We start from the raw sequence: 21677 nt of genomic DNA, 5'->3' as shown, positions 1-21677 counted from the left end.
GTGCCAACCACATATAACAGCTTCAGAAAGGATTCTGGTCATCTATTCCAGCTATACGACCACTGTATGAAAAGGAATCCTTAATTTCACTTTACTTGACAGCCAGGTTTGATAGATTGCTTTTTAATTTATAGACATTTCTGTACTTAGCAAAGGAAAAACTATAAACAAACACCTGTGATAGCTGGGGAAATGACAAGAGAGGGAGGTGAGTTGCCTTATGTAGGCATAACATAATTGGTCTAAAATGGGGATTTCAAAGCACTAGTGAAAGACCAAATAAAAAACCAGCTGCAGTTCCTCACTTCTGGAAATTGGCACATCTTTAAAAAAATTGACATAACAAACCGCTAGCTGCTACTTATAGTTTTTCCAAAGCCAATAGTTTATTTTCTCCTATCTGTGGATCTTACACACAGGTTAACACACCCAACATGTAACAAATCTAACATTTTAAAATAAATATTTTTAGCTATTTTTGACCACGTTTATACTGATATTACCAGAGTCTCTGTAAGGCTTCTTCTCCTTAAATCCAAGTCTATCCTGTGATGACAGTGAGTTAAATGACTGTGTGTGTGTGTGTGTGTGTGTGTGTGTATGTGTATGCCCTTGTGCAAGGACAGCCAGAGGACAAGTAAACATGCTCTTTCAATATAGAACCTCCTGTGGTAATGATAATTGATTTGGTTTTATTTATACTTAAAGATCCTGATACATGAAACTGTCCAACTTCTAAAAGCAGAAGCTTAAATTTAAATATGTTTGACTTTGAAAATTTTCCATATCTAGGACTGAATTTCAAAATAAAGGGAGGCAGAGTGAGAGAGCCACATGCTCACAGCACTCCTCTTTTGGCTGCTTCCATCTCCTGTGTCTTTATAGGCAACACTTGTCTCTGTTGCTTTTGGGGTGCAGGGAGAGGCCTCCAGTTTCTAGAACTTAACATTTGAAATGCATGTGATAAGTTACAAGGACACATGAAAAAAGTATGAGATCAATAATATAATCTCTCACATAACGTAAGAAGATTATGGCATTAACATATTCCTCTGCAGAACTTCTAATATTAGCATACCTTTAAAATTACCACCACTAACAAAGAACAGACCCACCAGATGTGGATCTTCCTTCAAAAAAAAATCACCTGCTCATTTGTAGATCAAATATTCCTCCCTAAGTCAAGCCAATAAATCCGTTATGCTGCATCAGAAAAGTCCTGTGCTTGTGGTATTAATTTGGGTATAAGATATGCACAAGCACACCCTGAATGCATGATAGTAATGTTGAAATAAATTCCAGGGTTTGTGGCTGTGCAGCTATATCTGCAGCCCTCTGCCCACAAATCTTCTTCTGGGATTACATCTATTATTGCAAAACTCCTCTTTTGCCCAAACACAGAATTTCTCAACCCAAAGTGGTGTTTTCTTGGGGCCCTGAGGCTGAATAATGTTCAGTGCTTCATTTGAGCACAAAATGTTTAAATGTGTGTATTGATATCAATTCCAAGTATGCAGAGGCACATTTTTCAAAGGACTCCAGCCAAGATTTCTGTCTTTGGGGACAGCTTCCTCTTAGTGCTGAATATTGGCTAATATTGGAGTCCCTGCACCTCTTTGTCAGCTGGCCTGTCCTGAAGGGAAAAGTCTAGCTACATTTCCACACTTGTTCCACCAAAACAAAAACGACTTTTTACTGGGTGCCAGGGAGTTCAACCCCAGGTTTTAAATTCATCCCTCTGCAAAACATTGTCATGTTTTTTTGGGGCTTTCACAGGGCTGTAGAATGATTTGCCAGTGAAATTACAGAATTAATGATCATATTTGTGAATTTGTCTGGTACTAACAGCTCAAATCAGTGTCAGTCTGTTTCAGCTTTTTTTGTCTTGTTGATGTGCCAGTGGTGGCAGAAAGCTTTTCTCATCAGTTTAAAGTCATCAGATAACTGACAGTCAACTCCTCAGCAAATCTTTTGAAAAGAAAAAAATCCAGAAGTTTCTGCTACAAAGGTTGTCACCAATGTCACAGTTGAAGTGAGAGGAGCGCTGCACTTTTATGTGACTGCTTAAAAAACATGGGAAAAGAATTCCTGTTTGTAATGTTAACAAAACACAAAGTCTGGACTTGAGAAAAGGCAGGGGAAAACACATGAAATAAACACAAGAGAGGTGGCTATATAAAACCCAAATAATCTAGGATGCATTTGGAAGTGTATCTAGAAATTTCTGCATTGTTCAGGGAAAGACTGCAAAATGTACTACAGCAGGTGTTTCAGTGATGTTAATTTTATTTCTTCCCCAGAACATCAAAGGTGGTTTAAGACTTTGGAATAATTCTTAAAAAGCCAGCAGAAATATTCAGGTGCCCAAACTGATGTTTCTGGTACTATTTGAGATCCCCTGGAATATCAAGCTTGGCCTTTAGCTGCTGCAGGTACCTCCAGACAACACATGGAGAAGTCTGGACTATCTGAGGAGATTTAAGATCGCCATAGACACAAGTCCTTAAGGCTTTGACTCCCAACCCCAGTGTTGTAATTGTTAACTCTTATGATAGAAGTTCTTCAAAAGCAGGAAATCTCTAACTTTTTCATCCTTTACAGCACTGAGCAGTGTTTTCAAATAAATACAAGCTTGTAGCTATGCAGGCTCAGGCCATCTGGAAAACCTTGTGGGGGACCTGTTGTCCTGCTTTAAGAGCAATCCAAGTAAGAGAGGGCAATCCACGGGATAGGGAGACAGCTCTGAAGTGAGTTTGAGTTCCTGGTGGATCCCTGGACCTTTTCTGCAGCTGCTTTCAAGCAGGTGTTTTGGAATGCAGCCATGAAGGAGAGACATCATGGGGAGGACAAGCACGGACAGCACAGTGTCTCCTGCATCAGCAGATCAGCAAATTCCCTCTCTTATGGATTTTGACCAGGAAAACATACTGTGTGGTTCTGTAAATGCCTTTCTGAGGGATCCACAACATAATTTCTTTATTTTACTTTTATTCCTAACCAAGTTTAGGTGCTACATACACATGTCTGTGCCTGGCTTCTTCTGGTGCTGTCAGCTTTGGGAAGAGGACATCAAGCTCTTGATGCTGGGCTTTGCTGAGGTCTTTACACTGAGTAAGAGTCCTCCCAGCACCAGTAGGGCTGGTGTGCAAGGCTGGCACTGGCATGTCCCTGCTCCATCAGTTTTGTGCATTTTCCAGTCCTGTCACCTTTTTATCATGGCTGCCACTGAGGGAGTCACCTTGTAGGCTCCAGGCTCACATAAGTAATCTCTTCTGGAAGTCAGTGGGAGCCATTCTGCTGCCTCCAGAACAGGGCTTTCTGTCCTGTATGGGGAGAGTCAGGCTTATTCCCCAACAGCACTTAGAGAAAGAGAACTCAGCACTGACTGCACACCCATTATTTCCGAACTCTGATGGGAGGATGTCCCATCCCATACAGCAACTTTCACTTTGTTTGCAAGCTGTCTAAGAGATAACAGTGATGGAAAAAAAGGCTGCTGGCTGCTTGGCACAGCTCAAATTTTAAGAGCTTGGTTTAGGGAACTATGTATCAAACTTGTTCTTCATGTTCTTAGTCACTGTATTTACGTGAATACAAAAAGTACAACGTGGCTTGGCTTCTCCTTCTCACCCTCTTATCACAGCAGCCACAAGAGTTCCCAGAGCAAAATTGGTTGCTGCTATTTTGGAAGTGACACAGCTATAAAATTTTCATGCTCAATTATTGTTTTGGCAGGATGACAGTGTTTGCCTGCAGATTGCCTGGCAATTCTCTATTGTTCATTACTCAATAAAATCTGAGTGGAATCTCTTGATAGATACGCCTCTAACCCAAAGGCCTCAAATTTGGTTTTTACTCTGCCAAATGTTCTTATTATATTATAAACAGCAGGAATGTTAAAATATCTCAAAAAGGTCACTGAAATCTTTTACAACAGGGAGTCTTAGACTTTCTGACTAAAATACTACCAGCTGCCTTAAAAAAAGGTTCCTCCTCCTTTGTGCCTCGTGTTGTCTGGTATACTTCAATGCCGTAGGAAAACTGATTATAAAATGAAATTGAGAGTCTGATTTCAACCCACAAGAGCAGAGAAATTCAGTGCTTATGCTATTACTATTCAGAGCTAAAACTGCTCAAACTGATTATCCATGCTGGCATTTCAGCTTCAAAATTATCTTCCAAAAAGAAATGAGAAGCCCATTTTGTTCAGCACTATGTGCTGAATGCACTATTAGTCAGTGTGATGGCTTGGTCACACATAGCTTTAAGGGCATCTTTGAATGTTAGAAGAATGGAAGTTTGACTGCCAACCTGGGAATCTGCACACAGAAATAAAAACCAACCTTTTTTAACTTTCTCTTTCCTCAAAGTGTATCACAGCCTGCAGCTCTCATGTGGTACATTGGCATGCACCTTGCAGTAACACCATCGCAGAGCAAAGGAAGGGCAGAGAACTGGCCACAGTGGTCAGCTGAGCTGTGAGAATTTCCATTGCACTGGAAAACTTGGAAGATGCTGTTTTGATAGCTCATAGAGTAACAAAGCTGGAACTGGGGTCAGCAGCTGACACTGTTCACTGTTTCTGATGAATTTGAATCTTGGCATTTGGTACAGTAGCTTTTTACAGCTTGCTTTCAGTGAAGGGGTTGAAGCTGCTGAGTTACATGCAATTAAATGTCTGCAATCCGAAAACATAACCTGTACATAATACTTGTATTTCTAATATTATGAGGAGCTATTAATTTTTAAGATCTAAGCTGTTTAAAATCTCCCAACAAAAATTCGAGTAAACAAGTGCTGTCTTCTGAGTAAAATAATTACAGAAGAAGGTGTTACAAAGTCATAAACCCATTTATCTTTAAAAGGTGGAAATATCTGTGCCTATGCTTTTTTCTGTAGGTCCTTTGATTTAGGCTAGTATAAAGCATTTTTTCCCATAAGTGCATCTATCTAGCTCCTTGTTAATTTTCCAAACCCTCATATTTTAATAAAAGAGGAAAAAAAAAACCCCAATGCAACCAAATCTCTAGCTTCTCAGCTTGTAAAATAATCCTCATAAATATATCAACATAGTGTAACTGAAGGCGTATCTGTGTGTCTATAGAAAGGCTGGAGGAGCAAGAGATGAGCTGTTCCCCTTTTTAGATGTGTAGGTGTTGGATGTCTGATGACCATAACTGTAACAACACCATTGCCAATTACTTCAAAGAAGAATGATTAGGGACCATCACAGAGCTATGAAATTACTATATCTCACTGTTTTCTCTCACAAGAAAGGGGCAGGAACTTACATAGTTCTTGCATTTTTAATGGTCCTTCAATTTTGTGAAGGGCAGAGGGGAAGATATCTCAGTCTCCTATCTCTATCACTTTCCAGTTCCCAAACTGCAGCAAAGTATGTCTTCCATCATGCCAGACTGAAGCGGGGGGATATACATATGTATGGGAAGAAGGTATCTCCCACACAGCAATCTCTCTCAGCAAGCAGCACAGAACAGCAGTGGATCAAGTCTACAGTTAATTCTGTTCTCAGGCATATGTGAGAGAGATCACTGGAGAATCCAAGTCTTTCCTACTGATTTGCCTTCAGAAACAAAAGCTATTGCACAGAGAAAGAGAATATTCTGTTCCCCATAGCCATAACAGACAGCATGAGAAGCAACAGGTCTCACTTGCAGCAGGGGAATTTTGGAAAAGCAGTCTGACAGCTATGCCCAGAAACTACCTGGATGTGTCAGGAAGGGGGGCATAGCCTGGGATGGAGTGGTGGACTGGATGAAGTCTCTTCCCTACCGTATTTTTGGTGATTCTCAGAAACCTTCTCTGCATTCCTCCACCACAAACTCAGTAATCCTTACAATGTACAGTATGATGTGGAACAGCATCTCCTAAAGCCATCTCTGCTGACTTTAGCTGCAGTTGCAGAAGGGGAAATAGAGTCTTGTCCAATTATCTTGATGTTGGTGTTGTGAAAATTTCCATAACATGTAATGAAGTCTGCTTGGTTAAGGGCCAGACGCTCCTTTGTCCTGACTTGAAGAGGAGAGGAGCAGAACTTGAGCTGAGTGCAGGGGAAAGAAGAGGGGAACAATGTCTCTGCAATGTGGTTTTGCAAAACTGCCACAGAATTGCTGTGTCTTGAGTCCTGGGGGACAGGGCTTGAGCAATGCAGTACAGTATATTCACCACAGAGTATAAAAAGCAAGATAAACAGCAAACACAGGACCACTGGGAGGGGCAAAGCACAGATCAGTTGTAGCATTTGTACTGCTGGGGGGTCTGTAGTACTGGGTCTGGTCCCACTTCTATTACTGGTGCCAAATGAGAGTACCAAGGGAATCACAGCAGCATGAAAACCATGCCTGCTGCCAGAGAAAAGGGCTTGCTGAATTCTCTGCAATGAAGTTTCATCTTTTTTGCTGGACTTAGATGTAAGAGTTACTAATGTGCAACTCAAATTCAGGGTTTGCTTGCGCTACTGCTAATTCTTAAAAAGCATCTGTTTCAAATCCATTGGATTTAGGTCTGCTCAAATTATGTGATTCTTTCTGTGAGTGTAGTGGTCTCCTACTGCAGCATCTTCTGTAAGAGAAATTAACTCAGAATGGTGGCATTATAATGCTCATCACTTAATGCACCTGGACAAGCACACACCTCAACTGCTACTATGCCAACAGTTAAAAATCATCTTACGCTATTAAATTATCAGAAAAGAAACTTGGAGTGCTATTTACCTGCAAAGAGGTTCTACAAGGTCCTTGTCAAGAAAATCATGATCTTTCTTTACTGCAGCAATGTCAATGGGAAACTGGGAGTCTGTAAAAGGAGACACAATATTAAGATGGCTGCTTGCTACTCAAATGAAAATAAGTTGTCTACATTTAAATTGTTTTGCATGTGCTTGCTCACTGAAATCTAGTATGACCAATTTCACTAGGCTCTGGTTCCCTTCCAGCTGTATTTGTGACCCTTTCAGACACCACATTGGGTTTTTTTCTGTTAAAGGTACAGCTGAATGTCCATTGCATTAGAGTGACAGCAAAACTATTTCATTTTGGCTTTAAAAAATACTCAACTATTAGCTGTTAATTTTAGGACCTTGCACAAATGGATGAGATCAGGGAATTACCACCACGCTTACTTTACATGAGCAACAAGGTTTTATCTTCTCATTACAGTGATTTAATGAGTTATTTGCTAGATAGACTTGCCAAAGCCCCAGAAATACTCTGTGCTTTTTGTTTTTAAAACAGATCCAAATAACAGTGATTTCAGACAGAGGGTTACTCAAATAACAGACAAAAAAAACCCAACTCTAAAACAGAATTATAATCCCCAATATTAGCTAAAAAGCCAGAATAGCATGCTGGAAGCTGACATTTGCAATGAAAAGCGACACAGCTCTAACAGTGGGATGGGTTCCAGTGCTGGGGCTGCTCTCCAGACTGCTCTGCCATCCTTAGGTACCTCAGCAGGATGCCAGGATACAGGAACTTCAGCCAGCATTTTTAGACACCGCTGCTCAACACTGACATAATAGATGCCTGTGAAAAGCACCTTCTTTTCAGGGATGTAGACTGTCTAGAGCACATATTGACTGCATGGGAACTGTTGGAGCCCAGCACAGGTTGTTTTTTGGAGAGAACATCCTTTTGTGTTAAGCAGGCAGCAGGCGCTCCTTTCCCTGGTGGAGTCAGTATGTGACATACTCCTAATACAAGGCAGACACAAAAGTACTGCTGGCTACCCAGGGACTGTGCTACATACACATTTGTGTCAGTTTTGGTCTGGCAGGCTTATTAGTCTTAGTTCCTTGCTGGATTTAACAGAGTCTGCCTGCTTCCTGTGGAGCCACCTGAGCATCTCTGAGTGGTGCTCCTGTCCCCAGACACCTGAGCAGCCCAACAGGACCCAGCACCTGAGCCCTGATGGAGCTCAGCTGGCCATGGGAGTGTCCTCAGCATCCCACGTCCTGCCATTCTCAGCCCCACGAGGGGAGGGATGGCATCCGAGCTGACTCCCTGCAGACTTGGCTCTGACCCATGAGGCTCCCTGGCCCTCATTCCATGAGTGAATCTGTGCTGCCTCCAGACTCATGCTGACCCTGGAAGGTGTCCAGAGGTGTTTGGCAGAGCTGCCTTTCAACTAATAAGCCCGAGTGGGCCTGAGCTGGGTTTCTCTGGCAGGGAAAACATGCACTTTGGGAAAACGAAGCTCAGTTTCCCTCTCAGCATTGAGCTGGGGAGAGCAGAAAAAACTCAGCTCCAGTCCCCAAACTACTGTGGAACACAGCAGCAGTGCAACTACTGGGTCTGCCCTCTGGAACACTCCTTCCCTGGGCATGAACTGAACACCTAGGAAGGGGACACCACCATTTGCACTGAGGTAGCACTGAACTATCAGCTTTTCTTACTTTGCAAATGTGAAGTGCAACTCAGATTATTCATTTTTGGTAACTCTGCAGAATTTTCAGTCTTACTTCCGTCATGATTGAAATTTTCAATAACTTCTAGTGTTTTAATCTTATTTCAGGCACGCTTCAGAAAGCTTTTAGAAAATAGACTCATACTTTTACATACTTTGTAGTTGTTTTTGTTAAGCTTTGAGGTTTACACAAGCTATGTTCCCCCTGCCCCATTTTTTTTTTAACTTCCCATGGTTACAAGGGTAAGAATCTTTTCTTTATGCACTAGTATGACTCCAGCAGCTGAGGCTTTGTGAAGCATCGAGCCATGGCCATAACTCAGTCAAATGTGGAGTTGGCTGACTGCAAGCTCTCCTGGCGAGGGCCCAGTGCACTTTCAGAACTGCACAGAGGAGAAAGACCTACTTACCCTCATAGAACTGAGCATATTGGGGAAATCCAGCTGCACGTAACCAGTCACACGCTTCCTTTGCTTCGATTTCTGAGCAAAAAGAGGAAAGAGAAAACAGTTTACACTTTGTTATTTTGAATTAGAAGTTCTTTCAATTACAAAGAAATAACAAAGAAATTTGGTAGGACCTATTTGCTGTGACAGTACTGTCATCACTCTGAATCACACTTTATAGCATCTAAAGAGAGTCCCTCTAATAAACCTGCCTGTCTCCATAGGACACTGGTGTGCACAAAGCCACTTGGTGGCTGGGACCAAGTGTTAGCCATCTTCTTGCAGCAGAAGTTGTTCAGCCAGGTTTGTGGCTTGGTGATCTACCTTCCCCCAAGGGTAAGTTGCTGGTAAGATATGAAGGTAGAGCAGGGTGAAATGGGGTGACAGGGAGCAGGCACTGTGTTCTTTCCTGTTCTGACATTTCTTACGGAGCAGAATGCAACATGAAATCCAAGGAAATCTCTGCCAGGAAAACCCCGGTGCAGGTTTCATGATACTGAAGGGACAATTGCAGGGGCATCTCCATTTTTACCAAGCTCCATGGGCTCACATTCTGGAAAGCATCATGCTGGGTCCAGCTCTGCCCAGCACCTGTACTGCCTGCATGTGCAGCTGCTCCCAGACCAGCTGAGGGAATAGGTGAAAACAGAGGCTCATCCACACAAATGTGGGTTTCAGAGCAAACCTGGGAAACACCTCTTTGCTGTCCAAACCTAGATCAGGATCTACCGCTTGAACAGTTTTGGTTTACAGGATCAAAGTCAAAGCACATATCTGTATCTCTTGCTTTTGCAAAACACAAAGAAACACGGCATGCAGGTGTTGAAGAAAGCAGATATTTTATGTTACATATTAATCAACCTGAATGAACCAGTCAAGAGTTTTGGCACATTTGTGGTTGTAAAATCTAGACAGCCATAAAACAAAACCCTAACTATAAAGCAAACAATGGAACTGGAAGAAGATGATCAGGCTCAGTTGCTCTTCTGCATATTTTGCCTTGCATGTGAAAAAAAAAATCCAGTTGTAAATCACTTTTCTACTAAAATGCATTTTTATAGGTAAGGTATGCTGTCGTGAACTTTTGCCCATGTAATTCTGTTCAGATCACTCATCATTCCCTTAATGACTTTACCCACTGAAGCTCACTATAAAATCTGCTTTGAATATACTCTGCAGTGTGTGACCTGCACACCTTTCTGATCCCCAAAATATGAATCACACCAGCAAATTTTGTAGCAGAAATCAAAATTCAGAATGCAAGGTCTATGTATCCAAAGTTCAATATCCCAAAGACGATTAGACAGCCAAGAACAGCAACACAATGGTCACAATCATTAGCAGTGCTGAAAAGGATTTACCACCAGGTCTTCATTTGCTTTGACATTAGTTCATGTCAAGGCCAAAAAATGGAGTATGAAAGTACATTCAGTTCTTAACAGTGCACAAAAGAATAAGCAGCTTACATAAAACGTGGCTCTCACTACAGCACATCTGTGCTGAAAGCACATCTCTATTATGTTCCAGTTTGACTCTTTCTATTAAATGCTTGGAAAAAAGACAAGTCTTTATACTTTTTTTCTTTTGCTTAATTCAATCTCATGAAACACAGACAAATCAATCCCATTTCAAAATGTATTTTACAACTCAGAACAGCTGTACGTACATTCTAGCTTCATCTGGCTTGGAAACACAACTGACAGAGGCTGTGGGTGATGGAGAATGCTACCATTTAATGCTCTTATACGCTTATCATATTTCAATGTTTTTTTGCAGTTGGCTGCTCAGAGGAGCTTGCTAAGAAATATTCTTGCAACCCAAACAAGATCTAAAAAATCTCAAGTTACAATGGGTGAGTAATTATGGGGAATAACTAAGAAAGTAGATCCCACTCTTCTCTGAGGTTTTGTTTTTAGTTTTTTTGTGGTGTTTTTGGTTTGGTGAGGTCGTTCTCAACACACTGTATTCAGTCAAATATCACTGACTGATTAACTTCTGCCTTCAAAACTTTGTGTCTTCCATGAAGGCATTTCTGGGGAGTATTTTATTTTCTGAATGACTACCTCAGCCTTGAGTAAGATTTGCTAATCTTCCAGGATACTGAGTTTTAAGACAAGTATCAGTTCCCAGTTCCCTCCCATATCTCTCTTTCTGGTCTTATTCAGAGTACAGCAGGAAGTATAGAAGTCACCAGGCTGCTGGCACAGTCCAAAACACGCCTTTGCTCATACAAGTGTGTTCCTGCTGGCTAAGGGCATCTGTTCCAGTCATTCCACTCTTGGTCCCTCCTACAGTTTAGGTGAAAAGGCACAACAAAGGATTCGCTCCTCAGCAGACATCAAAGGTGATTTATACTATTTTGCCGTGGGCATGTAATCCAAGTTATAGTTCAGAATGCAATATAGATGCTTTTATTACTGCATACTGCAATGTTTGAACAATAATTTGACAGGCTAAGTTTAACCTTCTCGTTTTGTGTGCATATCCTAATATTTGCTTTTTCTTACTTCATAGTGAAACATTAGTGAGGACTTTGGGAGGAGATGTGCAGCACCAAAAATACCTCAGTGGCTCTGTCAATGGAGGGTGGCAGAAATACTTTTAGCAGCGTTGTCCCAGTTCTGTTCCCACGTCCAGGCTAATACAGGGGTTTGATTCTGCCTGCAGCAGATGGTGTCTTGGTGCAACACTGAAGGACTTGGAAACCCATGTGTGTTCACAGGTGGCACCAAAGCTTTTTGTCAACAGCACAGAGAAGAGCTGTCATGGTGAGAAGAGCAATTTCAGAGAGGACATGGCTCAAGGCTGGCAGGAGGCACAGTTCCTCCAGCTCCTACCAGAAGCACGTGAGCCACCACTGACCCACAAGCAGCATCTCCCTTGGCAGGACCAAAAAAGCTGCTTGCCCCAGCACACCTGATGGTGGGTTTGTCCTTATGCACTACTGTTCCTTCTGCTCTGTGGCTGGAAAAAAATGCCAACTGCTTTCCACCTGCTTGGGCAGCAGTTAAAAACAATCATTAATTATTAAGACTAGATAATAATTCAGTCCCAAATATTGGCAACTGTCAGTATGTCTCACAGGACTAGAATTCTAAGGAGTTTTTTCCGTTTCTAGTTGAAGCTTGGAAGAAAACAAATTTCTCTTTTCCATTTCATTTTTCTACTGGTAGTGAGTTATAATTCAGAGAAAAATGAGGAGAGAGGTTCACTCAGGAAATGTGACAAGTATTCAGGGCACAGCTGGGTCTTGGCTTTGAGTCCATCTTCAGTATTAAACAGGTTTGATCTTGTCTCCCACAAAGTGGGTGGCTCTGGCTGTTCTGGGGCTGAAATGGAGACAGTTGTTTGCCATCTCTTCTGCTCTTCCAACACTTCCTCTGATTCTTCACAAACTGTTTTGTTTCTGCTCAACACCAGACAGTATAGCAGCCAGCTGCCACTGAAGGGGACATCCTTGCCCTGCCTATCCAACGCCAGCTGGCTGCTTCTCCTGCTTCCCTTTGTGCCACACCAGCTCCTGGCTAACCCTTAGAGACCCAGCTCAACCCCCATAGCTGGTAGAAAACTAACCCTCCAAAAGTAGGAATGGTCTACTGTTGGATTAGCAAACTGACTCAAATCCTCTAAGGGTTCTGTTTAATCTACATTAACTGGATTTTAACAAGCTCAAGAAAGCCAAACCAATGGAATAGTCCTTCCTGCATGAAAGAGCACAGGAGAATTAAAAAGCCTAAATAGTCTAAAAAGTTGTTTAGTGAAAAGCTCTGCCAGGAGAAACTCATGTAAATAATTTCATTTTCTGGCTTGGAATCTTATCACCATCTACAAATATCAATGCTAAGATCTAGTTACTATAGTCCTTTCCTTTTACCTGTCTAGATATCAGTATTTCATCTTATTTCTGCCTTTCTGCCATTGTCTCTTCTGTCTTCTGTTTTGGTGTTTCTCTCCTTTTTTTAAACTACATTTTTATTTAAAATGCAGATGTCTCTTTGCACAGTGCAGTGGAAGATTCAGCAACTAGAATAAATAAGGTACATCATTATCCCATCTATTGTGTTTATGTCAACTTTATGTGAAACCTTTATTGTTTACCTTCTGTAACAAATCACTGTTAATGTTCACTTTAGTATCCCTCCTGTATTGCTCTCCACTTAAATCTAATTTACAATATTCAGATAAAATATCTAGGAATGTTAGAGAAAATGATTAATCAATTAATTGGAAAGAAGTGCATTTGACTGTGGAGTCACATCAGTGAGCAAGTGGTTATTCTGGTTACATCAACTGTTGGTCCTTTCTTACTCTTTCCTGCAAGAAGAGGAAAATTGTTGGGATGACTTTGTGCTGTATCTTCCAGAACAAAATTCTAGCCTACCTGGCATTCCAGGGTCAGTTTGGAGGCTCAGCTCAACCCAGAGTGGTAAAATGCCTTTTCCTCTCAAGAACTGCTGCAAACCTCCATGAAAGGTAAACCAGAGAATATTCCTGGGGTGAAAACACTAATGGTGTCTTAGACCTGAGGCATGCTCCAGGCAGCTGTAGACACTCAAACTGCCTTGTCTCACAGGTCCTGGTACAACCCTTGCAATGTCACCACCCCGATGTCTTCCCAGAAGAGCACTCTTGAGGAAAGATGATTTCTTTGGAAAAATTCAGTTCAGGCTGAAGCTGTATGAGAACAGCTCTAGCATGTTTCAGCTTCTTGCAGCTCAGTCTGAGATACTGCAATGGCTGCCATTACTCCCTGGCCCTATATCTCACAGTCTTCAGGATATTTATCTGTTTTACTCTTCTTATTTTACAGATGGGGATTTACAGCACTTCAGAAGTACATAAGCAGGTTAGAGGTAAGGCTGATGGGAATTAGATGCCTGACACTTATCTGGCCATAAAAATAGGGTTATGCCACTCCTCAGTTACCCTTAGCTGTCTCATCTGGACAATCCAAATCCCAAATTTCTGATACTTAAATGCATTACTCTACCATCCTTCTGCTATGATGTACCACTAAAGGCTGACAGGTTTCCACTGAGTGGCATTTGCAAAGCTTCTTCAGAGCTCTGAAATTAGATTACAGTAGGGTATAAGCATGCTAAACTGGAAAGAATGTGAATAAATTTGTAAATATGAGAAAAGATGACTTTTCAACTCACATAGGAAATTCACAGCAAAACAAGAGCTCACATGTGAGCAACCTGGTCTATTGAAAGGTGTCCTGCCCATTGCAGGGGGGTTGTAACCTGAAGGTCCCTTCCAAGCAACACCATTCAATGATTTTATAATTCCATGATCTACAGCTTGCAAGGAGCAGGTTAATACCTTAATTACTGTCTTATCACCTCACTTCACTAGTGCAACCAGCTGGTGTAGAACATGAAAAAATTGTCATATTCCCTAAGGAAAAATGCCTGTGCAATTTAATAAAGACAGATACAATTTTCAGGAACCTTTCATGCTTTTAGATAGAGGTTTAATGGTTTACCCCATTCCCATCCACTCTGTAGGGCTTTTCCAGAATAATTCCAATAGTAATGCAACAGGAACTGTACCATGCAGCCGTAAAATTACCATTTATAGTACAAATATATAATAAATAATATAAACCATAAACATACAATGAATTGATATGTTTTACTGCACTATGGTGCACATGTGTCAATAAATCCTGATAATAAGGTTTTCAAAAGTGGAATTTCATTGGAATTATTTTATATCATGCCATATAATTAGTGTAAGAGACAAGGTTATGTTTTGCAAGGAAGGGACAAATAAAGCTGTCAGAGTGTTATTTTAATAGTCCTAAACCTTTCATGGAATACTGTGGTACTAGTAATATTACAATAAAATATGGACCTTTTAAACTACTGCAGCTGAATATAATTTAAATGTCAATAGAAAGATCTTTCATGAGTAGTTCCTTTATGTTTAATTCTTTACCCTTGGTGAATAATAGTCAAATGTGTCCATTCATGCTCTGACTTCTTTGAGAGGTTGAAAGTGAGAAGCCTGATTATTTATGAACATGAAAAAAAAACCTTGTATGCTGAGAGATTAAAAGAGTGTGATTGTTTACCTTGGAGAGCAGATGAATGAGGAAGGGTTATGCTAAAAGGGTATAAAATCAGGGGTAATACAAAAATAGGAAATTGGGAACTACTATTCACTCTACACACAGCACAAAAGCAGGGAGATTAATAAAAAAGAAGGAATAAAAAAGAAGGAGGGCAATCTGAACTGATATTGCCATTGGTATCAGGGGATGAGTTGGAGTTGGAACCTTATCTGACTACTCACTGCTACCACCACAGATTTGCAGAAGAATTTTCCAGAAAGGAATAAATGAAACCATGCTAAAGATAGTGTTATGAAAAGGATTTTTCCTGGTTAGACAATCAGCTTATACAGCTTTTCTTTCTGAGCTGCTGACACTTCTCTTACTCATACATAGTCTGGGACTATATTAAATGTTTCTTTCAATGACTACAATTATTTTGTTCTCTAGTGCAACCAAATTCTGTACAGGCCATCTGGGAGATTTCTCATTAGTCTTTTACCTTCAGCAAGGCTGCATTTCCCAAGAAAAAACAGGTGTGTTATTCTAGCAAGGAGTTAGGAAGCTACATCCCCCTTGGGTGAAAGGATTATGCTGAATTCCTTTCCCAAATTTATGGGATACTGGTAAAACTGGTAGATCTGAGATTTATAGCAGGTTCATCAAGCACAAATCTTTACAGGTCTAGGAACAGTGGCTATATTAGTATTTTTTGCATCTAGGTATCATCAGAGCTAGGGGTACAACACAATGAGTTTCCTAATGCAAATAACAAGAAAGTGGCTGTGCAAACAGTAACAGGGAAAGTCAGAGTTTGTAGTGCAGGAGAGATCTTTGTGCAATGTGCTACACTCCACATGCTTTTTAAGCTGAGATGTGACTTCCAGGGGCCACTGAAGCAGGCAGCAAACCAGGACAGCAGGGACACAATAAAGACCTTAGGAGTAGGAAATGTCCTGAGGGAATCCGACTTCAGAGTAATTAGCCACTCTATCAGGCAGCCATTACTGTTCCTGAAAGTCTAGCATAAAATTGACTCCCTAGGGAATTCTCCCATTATATAGATTTCCAAGGAACTCCTGGTAACAGGGCATACAGCACAATCATGCATCTAAATAAGAATGCAATGAGATTTGGACACCAAGTGGTTTAAACATTTGAACGTTTCAGAAATAACATTAATAACACTGCAAAGATGTTTAGCAGTCCCAAACAATGCTGAAAATCCCATCCATGTTATATAGTCCAGTAATATGATAAAACCAAGAAATTCAGGTCTTTATTTTGAGTGTCCTCTTGAGATTTTTGGTTGCTCCTTATCATCATCATAATTCTTATTTACTGCTGGTTTCCTTTTCCCCTTTCCTTTCCATGTCTTTCACTCTGAAGCCACTTTAACTTTGTCATTCATTTCTCTGACATCTTTGCTACCCACTGTCCCACATTCCCACTCAGTTTATACAACCTTACTTCATGCTAGTTTGTTTTCCATTTTTTTGCCATCTTCCTTTCAAATTCCTGAAACAGGATTTTAAATCCCTCCTAACCCCAAAAATATCTCTCTATCTTCAGTTATCATTTCAAAGTCACTTTTCTTAGCTTACAATTGATTTGTATAATACAGCACTTTGTGACGACACTCATAAAATAATAGCTTGCAACCAACATCTCATCTTGAGGCCCTTTTAACAGTTATAAAAATTGAAGAGAAAGTTACAAGAGGGACCACTTCATCCCTGGGTGAAATTAAGCTGCATTAGGATGAAATGCAGCAGCTGCACAAAAGAATGCTGCAGCAGTTTATGACAAGAAACAAAGAGAATACTTTACCCAGCTGAAACCACTAGCAGGATTTATGAGATAGAATAATTTTGCATATATACGTATTGGGAGCTGACAAGGACATCAGGCTCTCCTCCCTTTAGTCTTAAGAAAAATTCTCTGGTATTGCTAATGGACAAAAGTGATTAAGAACCTGGTTCCCTTTACATCCTCCTCCTTCCCCATTAGGAATTATATTCTTTTTCTTGCCTTCTGACAGTGCCCATGAGTCTTGGATTCATATAGGCTTGGAGGACAGAGTACCACCCCCCATTATTCAGTACCACACTGCCCATCCCAACTATTTGACTTGTCATTCAAAAGCTGAGAACTGCTGACTTGAGAATTAACAGAGCTCTTATACATGAGCACTGTATGCCCACTGAAAAATGTGTTTGGATAATGGTCTGGAAAATGTGAGTCTTTAAGAACTCTAATATAAAGTATATAGTATATTTAATGTGGAAGAAGCACTATCAAATGCATAGAGAAGAGGTAAAAATCACATCTCTTGGGATCTATTTCAAAATTTCTGGTGACTTCTAGGGTCACTAAGGGACAAATTCTGAAAACAGATTCTTCTTTTACAAGTTTATGCTTTGGGTTCCCAAGTTAAGGGGATCTAAGCAGCATCTAAACTTCCATGTATTATGGACCAAAGAGTGGCCTGAAGATTGAAATAACTGATGAGCTCACTTTGAAAAGGGAAATATTGTATCCAGCTGGTATTTAGAAAACATCTTGCTCCCTGGATGTGTTATAAAGTGATTTTTGCAATGTACCATTACTAGTCCAATACTTACAGACATTATTAATAAGTAGTCGGTGAAACTGCAGCTATATGTACCTATTCATACTATATATATGTGTTATATATATATTTGTCATGTATCTTCTACTGAATCACTATTGTTGAAGAGTGAAGAGCCCAAAGACTAAAATCAGCTTTTCAGAAAACAATCTGGGTGCCTGGTGGACACCAACAGAACACAAAGCAGCCATGTGCTCTTCTGCCAAGAAGGCAGACAGCACCCTGGGTTGCACTAGGAGGGATGACAGCAGGTGAAGGGAGGTGATTCTTCCCCTCTTCTGACCACTGGTGAGGCTACATCTGGTGTGCTGCATTCAGTTATGGGTTCCCCAGTAAAAGGAAAATATAGATTTACTGGAGTGAGTCCAGCACAGGGCCACAAAGATGATTATGGGCCTGGAGCATCTGAGATGAAGAAAGCCTGAGAGAACTGTAACTGTTCAGCCTGGGGAAGAGAAGCCTCAGTGGAATCTTGACGCTACTGAGCAAGGGACGGGTGAAATGACTTGTATGGTTTCAGAAGGCAAATGAGTGTTTATCCCAAAGCATTTCTCTTTTATAGAGTACATAGTGAACATTAATTCCATTGGTCTTAAAGTAAAAGCATTTCACCTGATTGGTACACTGGACTTAGGTCAGCGTGGTAGAACATATCTATAAACAATATGAACGGAAAGCAAGATAATAGATTGTTTACATTCCTCTTGGACTTTTTCCCAGGCTTAGCCTGGCAGAAATATTTCTCTTTTTCTCTCTGACTGAACTGAGAATATCCACAGAATGTCATCTGTGAGGATAAATATCTGAAGGGAGGGTGCAAAGAGAGCAGGATGTTCTCAGTGGTGCCCTGTGACAGGCAGTGGGCACACACTGACACACAGAGGCTCTGAACATCACAAAACACTTATTTCCTGTAAGGGTAACCAAGCACTGGTACATGTTCCTCAGGGAGCTGGTGGAGGCTTCATCACTGGAGATATTCAAAAGCAACCTGGACACAGCTGGTTATAGGGCAATTGGGTTGAACAAGATGACCTTCAGATGTACTTTCCTACGTCAACCATTCAGTGACTCTGACTATTTCAAGAAGTGTGCAAAAATAACCCTGAACTGACCCGACAGTAAGGAGGAAGATATCTCCATCAGCTTTCCTTATACTTTCCTTAGTGAACAATTGCAGATGAAAACTTGCTATAAGCTCCTCTACATCTCTTTTCATCTTGAGGAAAACTAAAACTATTGATTTTTGAACCCAGAAAGGAAGGGCAAGAATAACACCAAGGAGAGGAACAGCTAATAGGAAGAATATATGTACCAATTCCAACTGTGCCATTATTTGAAACTTGTCATAACTTTATACTTGATATTATAAGTGTTATTATCTTCATAGCTGGACCAACTCCGTTATTAGATTGCTAATACTTTAATCAGTAGAGCAGTAAATTCTTCAATCTGTACACAAGGTATGTTTCTTCACTGCACATAAAGTGCCCAAGGTGTTTTGTCTGGTACTCTGCCCTTGAGATCTGGTTTGAATTTGGATGCAGCAGAAGGATCCCACTACATATAGCTTGCAGCTACCCTCTGTCCTTGCAAGGTTTTGAAAAATGTCATCTCCTGCAAGGCTAGGGGAGACTTCCAGACAGCCTGAACTCAAGCAGCATACAAGATGTCTCTGGATTGCCCTGACATTCAGAGGGCTCCCAAGAGGATGTAGTGCTGGTCTGACCATTAGTTTTGACTCTCATGTGTATTCATAACTCCAATTAAATACAAAGATTTAATGTCTCTGGAAATCAGGGTTTTCAAGCTCAGTATCCTAAACTGGAGGTCAAGTCTCAGACTTCAATGCCTTGCTTAGATTTCCCACAATACCCAACGTGGCTTGCATGTGTGCAATACTGAAGTTAATTGGTCAGACAGTAATTGGAGCTTGGCAGATGAAAGGCACTATGGAATGCAGGAGAATGCTTCATGTTATAATTTGAATGAAAATGTAAACAATACCCCAAAAGGTAGATGTTGTCATCATAAACTTTCTCTCTGAATTATGCAGACAAGTAGAACAAAATGTTATTCCTTAGCAACATATTAATTATTCTTTGATTATGCCCTTCATATTCTCTAGATGTTCAAATTACATATGGGTAATCATATATACATCAGAGAAACTCTACCTATCTGAGGTAGTCTTCATGCTGTGAATTTATATTAAACACTGAACATTAATATGAAAGTAACTCCCCTTGGAGATAATGCTTTGATGTATTAATAAAAAAGACTTCACAGTTCTTGTTTATCATAAATTAAAACACTTTTGCAGTTCTGTGTGAGATGAGTAATTTGTAGTGCAAGGAACACTGATAAAACACAGTCCATGCAGCAGAGTTCAAATATTCAAAACTGAGGTCCAAATCCATGTCTTGTGCAGGGTGCTGAGCTCTCACCTGGTGTTATCAGTGTTATCTGCTGTTATAAGCTGGTTAACACTACAAGCAGATCTGTTTTTAGATCCCTCTGTTTCCTTATTATCTTTTTTTCATGCAAGGGCCTATGGAGAAAAATGTCCTGTGTATTTATTCTGAAACAGAACCCCAGATGGTGGCTTATTCACACAATTTCTAAGAAACTGTCATCTACATAAAATCCAGGAGCAGGAGGGCTGGCATTATCCTGAAAGTACAGGCAAGACCCATACCTACAAACCCAGATGTCTTTTTCTGATTCACAACCATACCACTATTGTTGCCATTGAAGTATATCAATATTATTAACATTTCATCATGCTTTGAGACTAGTGAAAAATCATTTATAAAATGAAGGTTAAAACAGTAGCTATCCATAAATAAAGTTATTATGATTATTTTTGAGAGGATCAAACACCCATTTCTGTTTATTGCTTTATTCTAGCTGCTCTTTTCTGTAAGAACATTACTAAAGAAAGCTACCATGATGTCTTTTATGACTCTGTGAGGAAATGAAAAATCAGTAAATTAATACTCCGTGCAAATTATTATTTTGTTTTATTGGACATTCTGAACTTGGAATGCCTTCCTGTTTGGAGTTGGATTGATCCTCTGGCAGTGCCAGATGTGATGTGGTAAGCTGGCTCTGCCATGAGGATAGGTTGGGCCAGATGACCTCCATTGTTTGATGGTTCAACTAATTTTTGAAATTATTTCAGTGATGGAAGAAATAACATATGCTTATGGAAAGACATTATTGTGAACTAAATTTTACCCTTTCCTTTGACTATGCAGTGCTGTAAGAACAGTGGAGTCTCACCAGTGGGTGTTTTAGCATGATCTAGTCCAGAGCCACTAATTATATGGCTGTGTGCTGATCTTTGTAGAGTCATGAGAAAAAACAAAAAGATTAAAGGAAACAATTACTCACCTTCTAAAAAAAGAACATCTTTCCTCACTCTGTTTTCACAAAAGCACTCATTTTTACAAAAGTGCCTTTCAAACAATTTTCTCTAACATGTAAACAGTATTAACGTGGGAAAGTCAAATTAAGGTTCTTTTTTAGACAGCAGTGGAGCCGTTCAGTTTCCATCATCCATAATTTTAAAATTTTATTTAATTTTACTGACTCGTTACAGATAACTTTCAATATCCAGGGCCAGAATTTTAAGGATATTTAAATTTCCAAACTCCTAGGATACAGACTTTCAAAGATGCTCAAAGCATTTAACTCTCATTTACCTCTTCAAGCACACTGGGTTATGATTTACCCAGTCTTGCCTTCTACTACCAGGAGGCTGCATACATTTTTGTGTACTCCAGCACATACATATCTAAATGTTTTTTGAACAACCAAAGGGATGATACAGAAACAACAGTTTTACCGATGAACTCAAATGTTTTGGATAGGTAAACTAACAAATTTCCATGATTTTTCTTCACACAAATAATTAGATTTTTTTTGTTCATTCCCCTCTACAATGAAAGCTGCAGTCCACATGGCTACAGAGCAGCACTCAAAAAACAGGCTAAACCAATTCTTACATGATAGCTGTACATAAACTTTTATTCATTCAAACTGGAGGAAAGAAGGAACAGACAACTTGGCTATGATTGTACAGTTATTATTTTTAGCCTTTTGGCTGAAGCCT

The 21677-nt window shown here is 40.2% G+C and overlaps 1 protein-coding gene across 13 annotated transcripts in view; it reads right to left on the bottom strand.

Moving 5' to 3' along the window:
- STARD13 (StAR related lipid transfer domain containing 13) overlaps window positions 1–21677 on the bottom strand; it is a 285778-nt gene that overhangs the window by 28175 nt on the left and 235926 nt on the right. For all 13 annotated transcript variants that reach the window (XM_085579263.1, XM_085579267.1, XM_085579273.1 and 10 more), the window contains 2 exons: window positions 8835–8906; window positions 6735–6816 (listed from right to left, as the gene is read on the bottom strand). In XM_085579263.1, the coding sequence (XP_085435389.1) occupies window positions 6735–6816; window positions 8835–8906 (154 nt within the window). The remainder of the gene's footprint in view (window positions 1–6734; window positions 6817–8834; window positions 8907–21677) is intronic.

This window comes from Lonchura striata, chromosome 1, assembly GCF_050655825.1.
Source record: "Lonchura striata isolate lonStrDom1 chromosome 1, ASM5065582v1, whole genome shotgun sequence".
In the NCBI taxonomy this organism is placed as follows: Eukaryota; Metazoa; Chordata; class Aves; order Passeriformes; family Estrildidae; genus Lonchura; species Lonchura striata.
The sequence above is the reverse complement of the archived record's forward strand: the minus strand, read 5'-3'. Positions and strand labels throughout refer to the sequence as shown.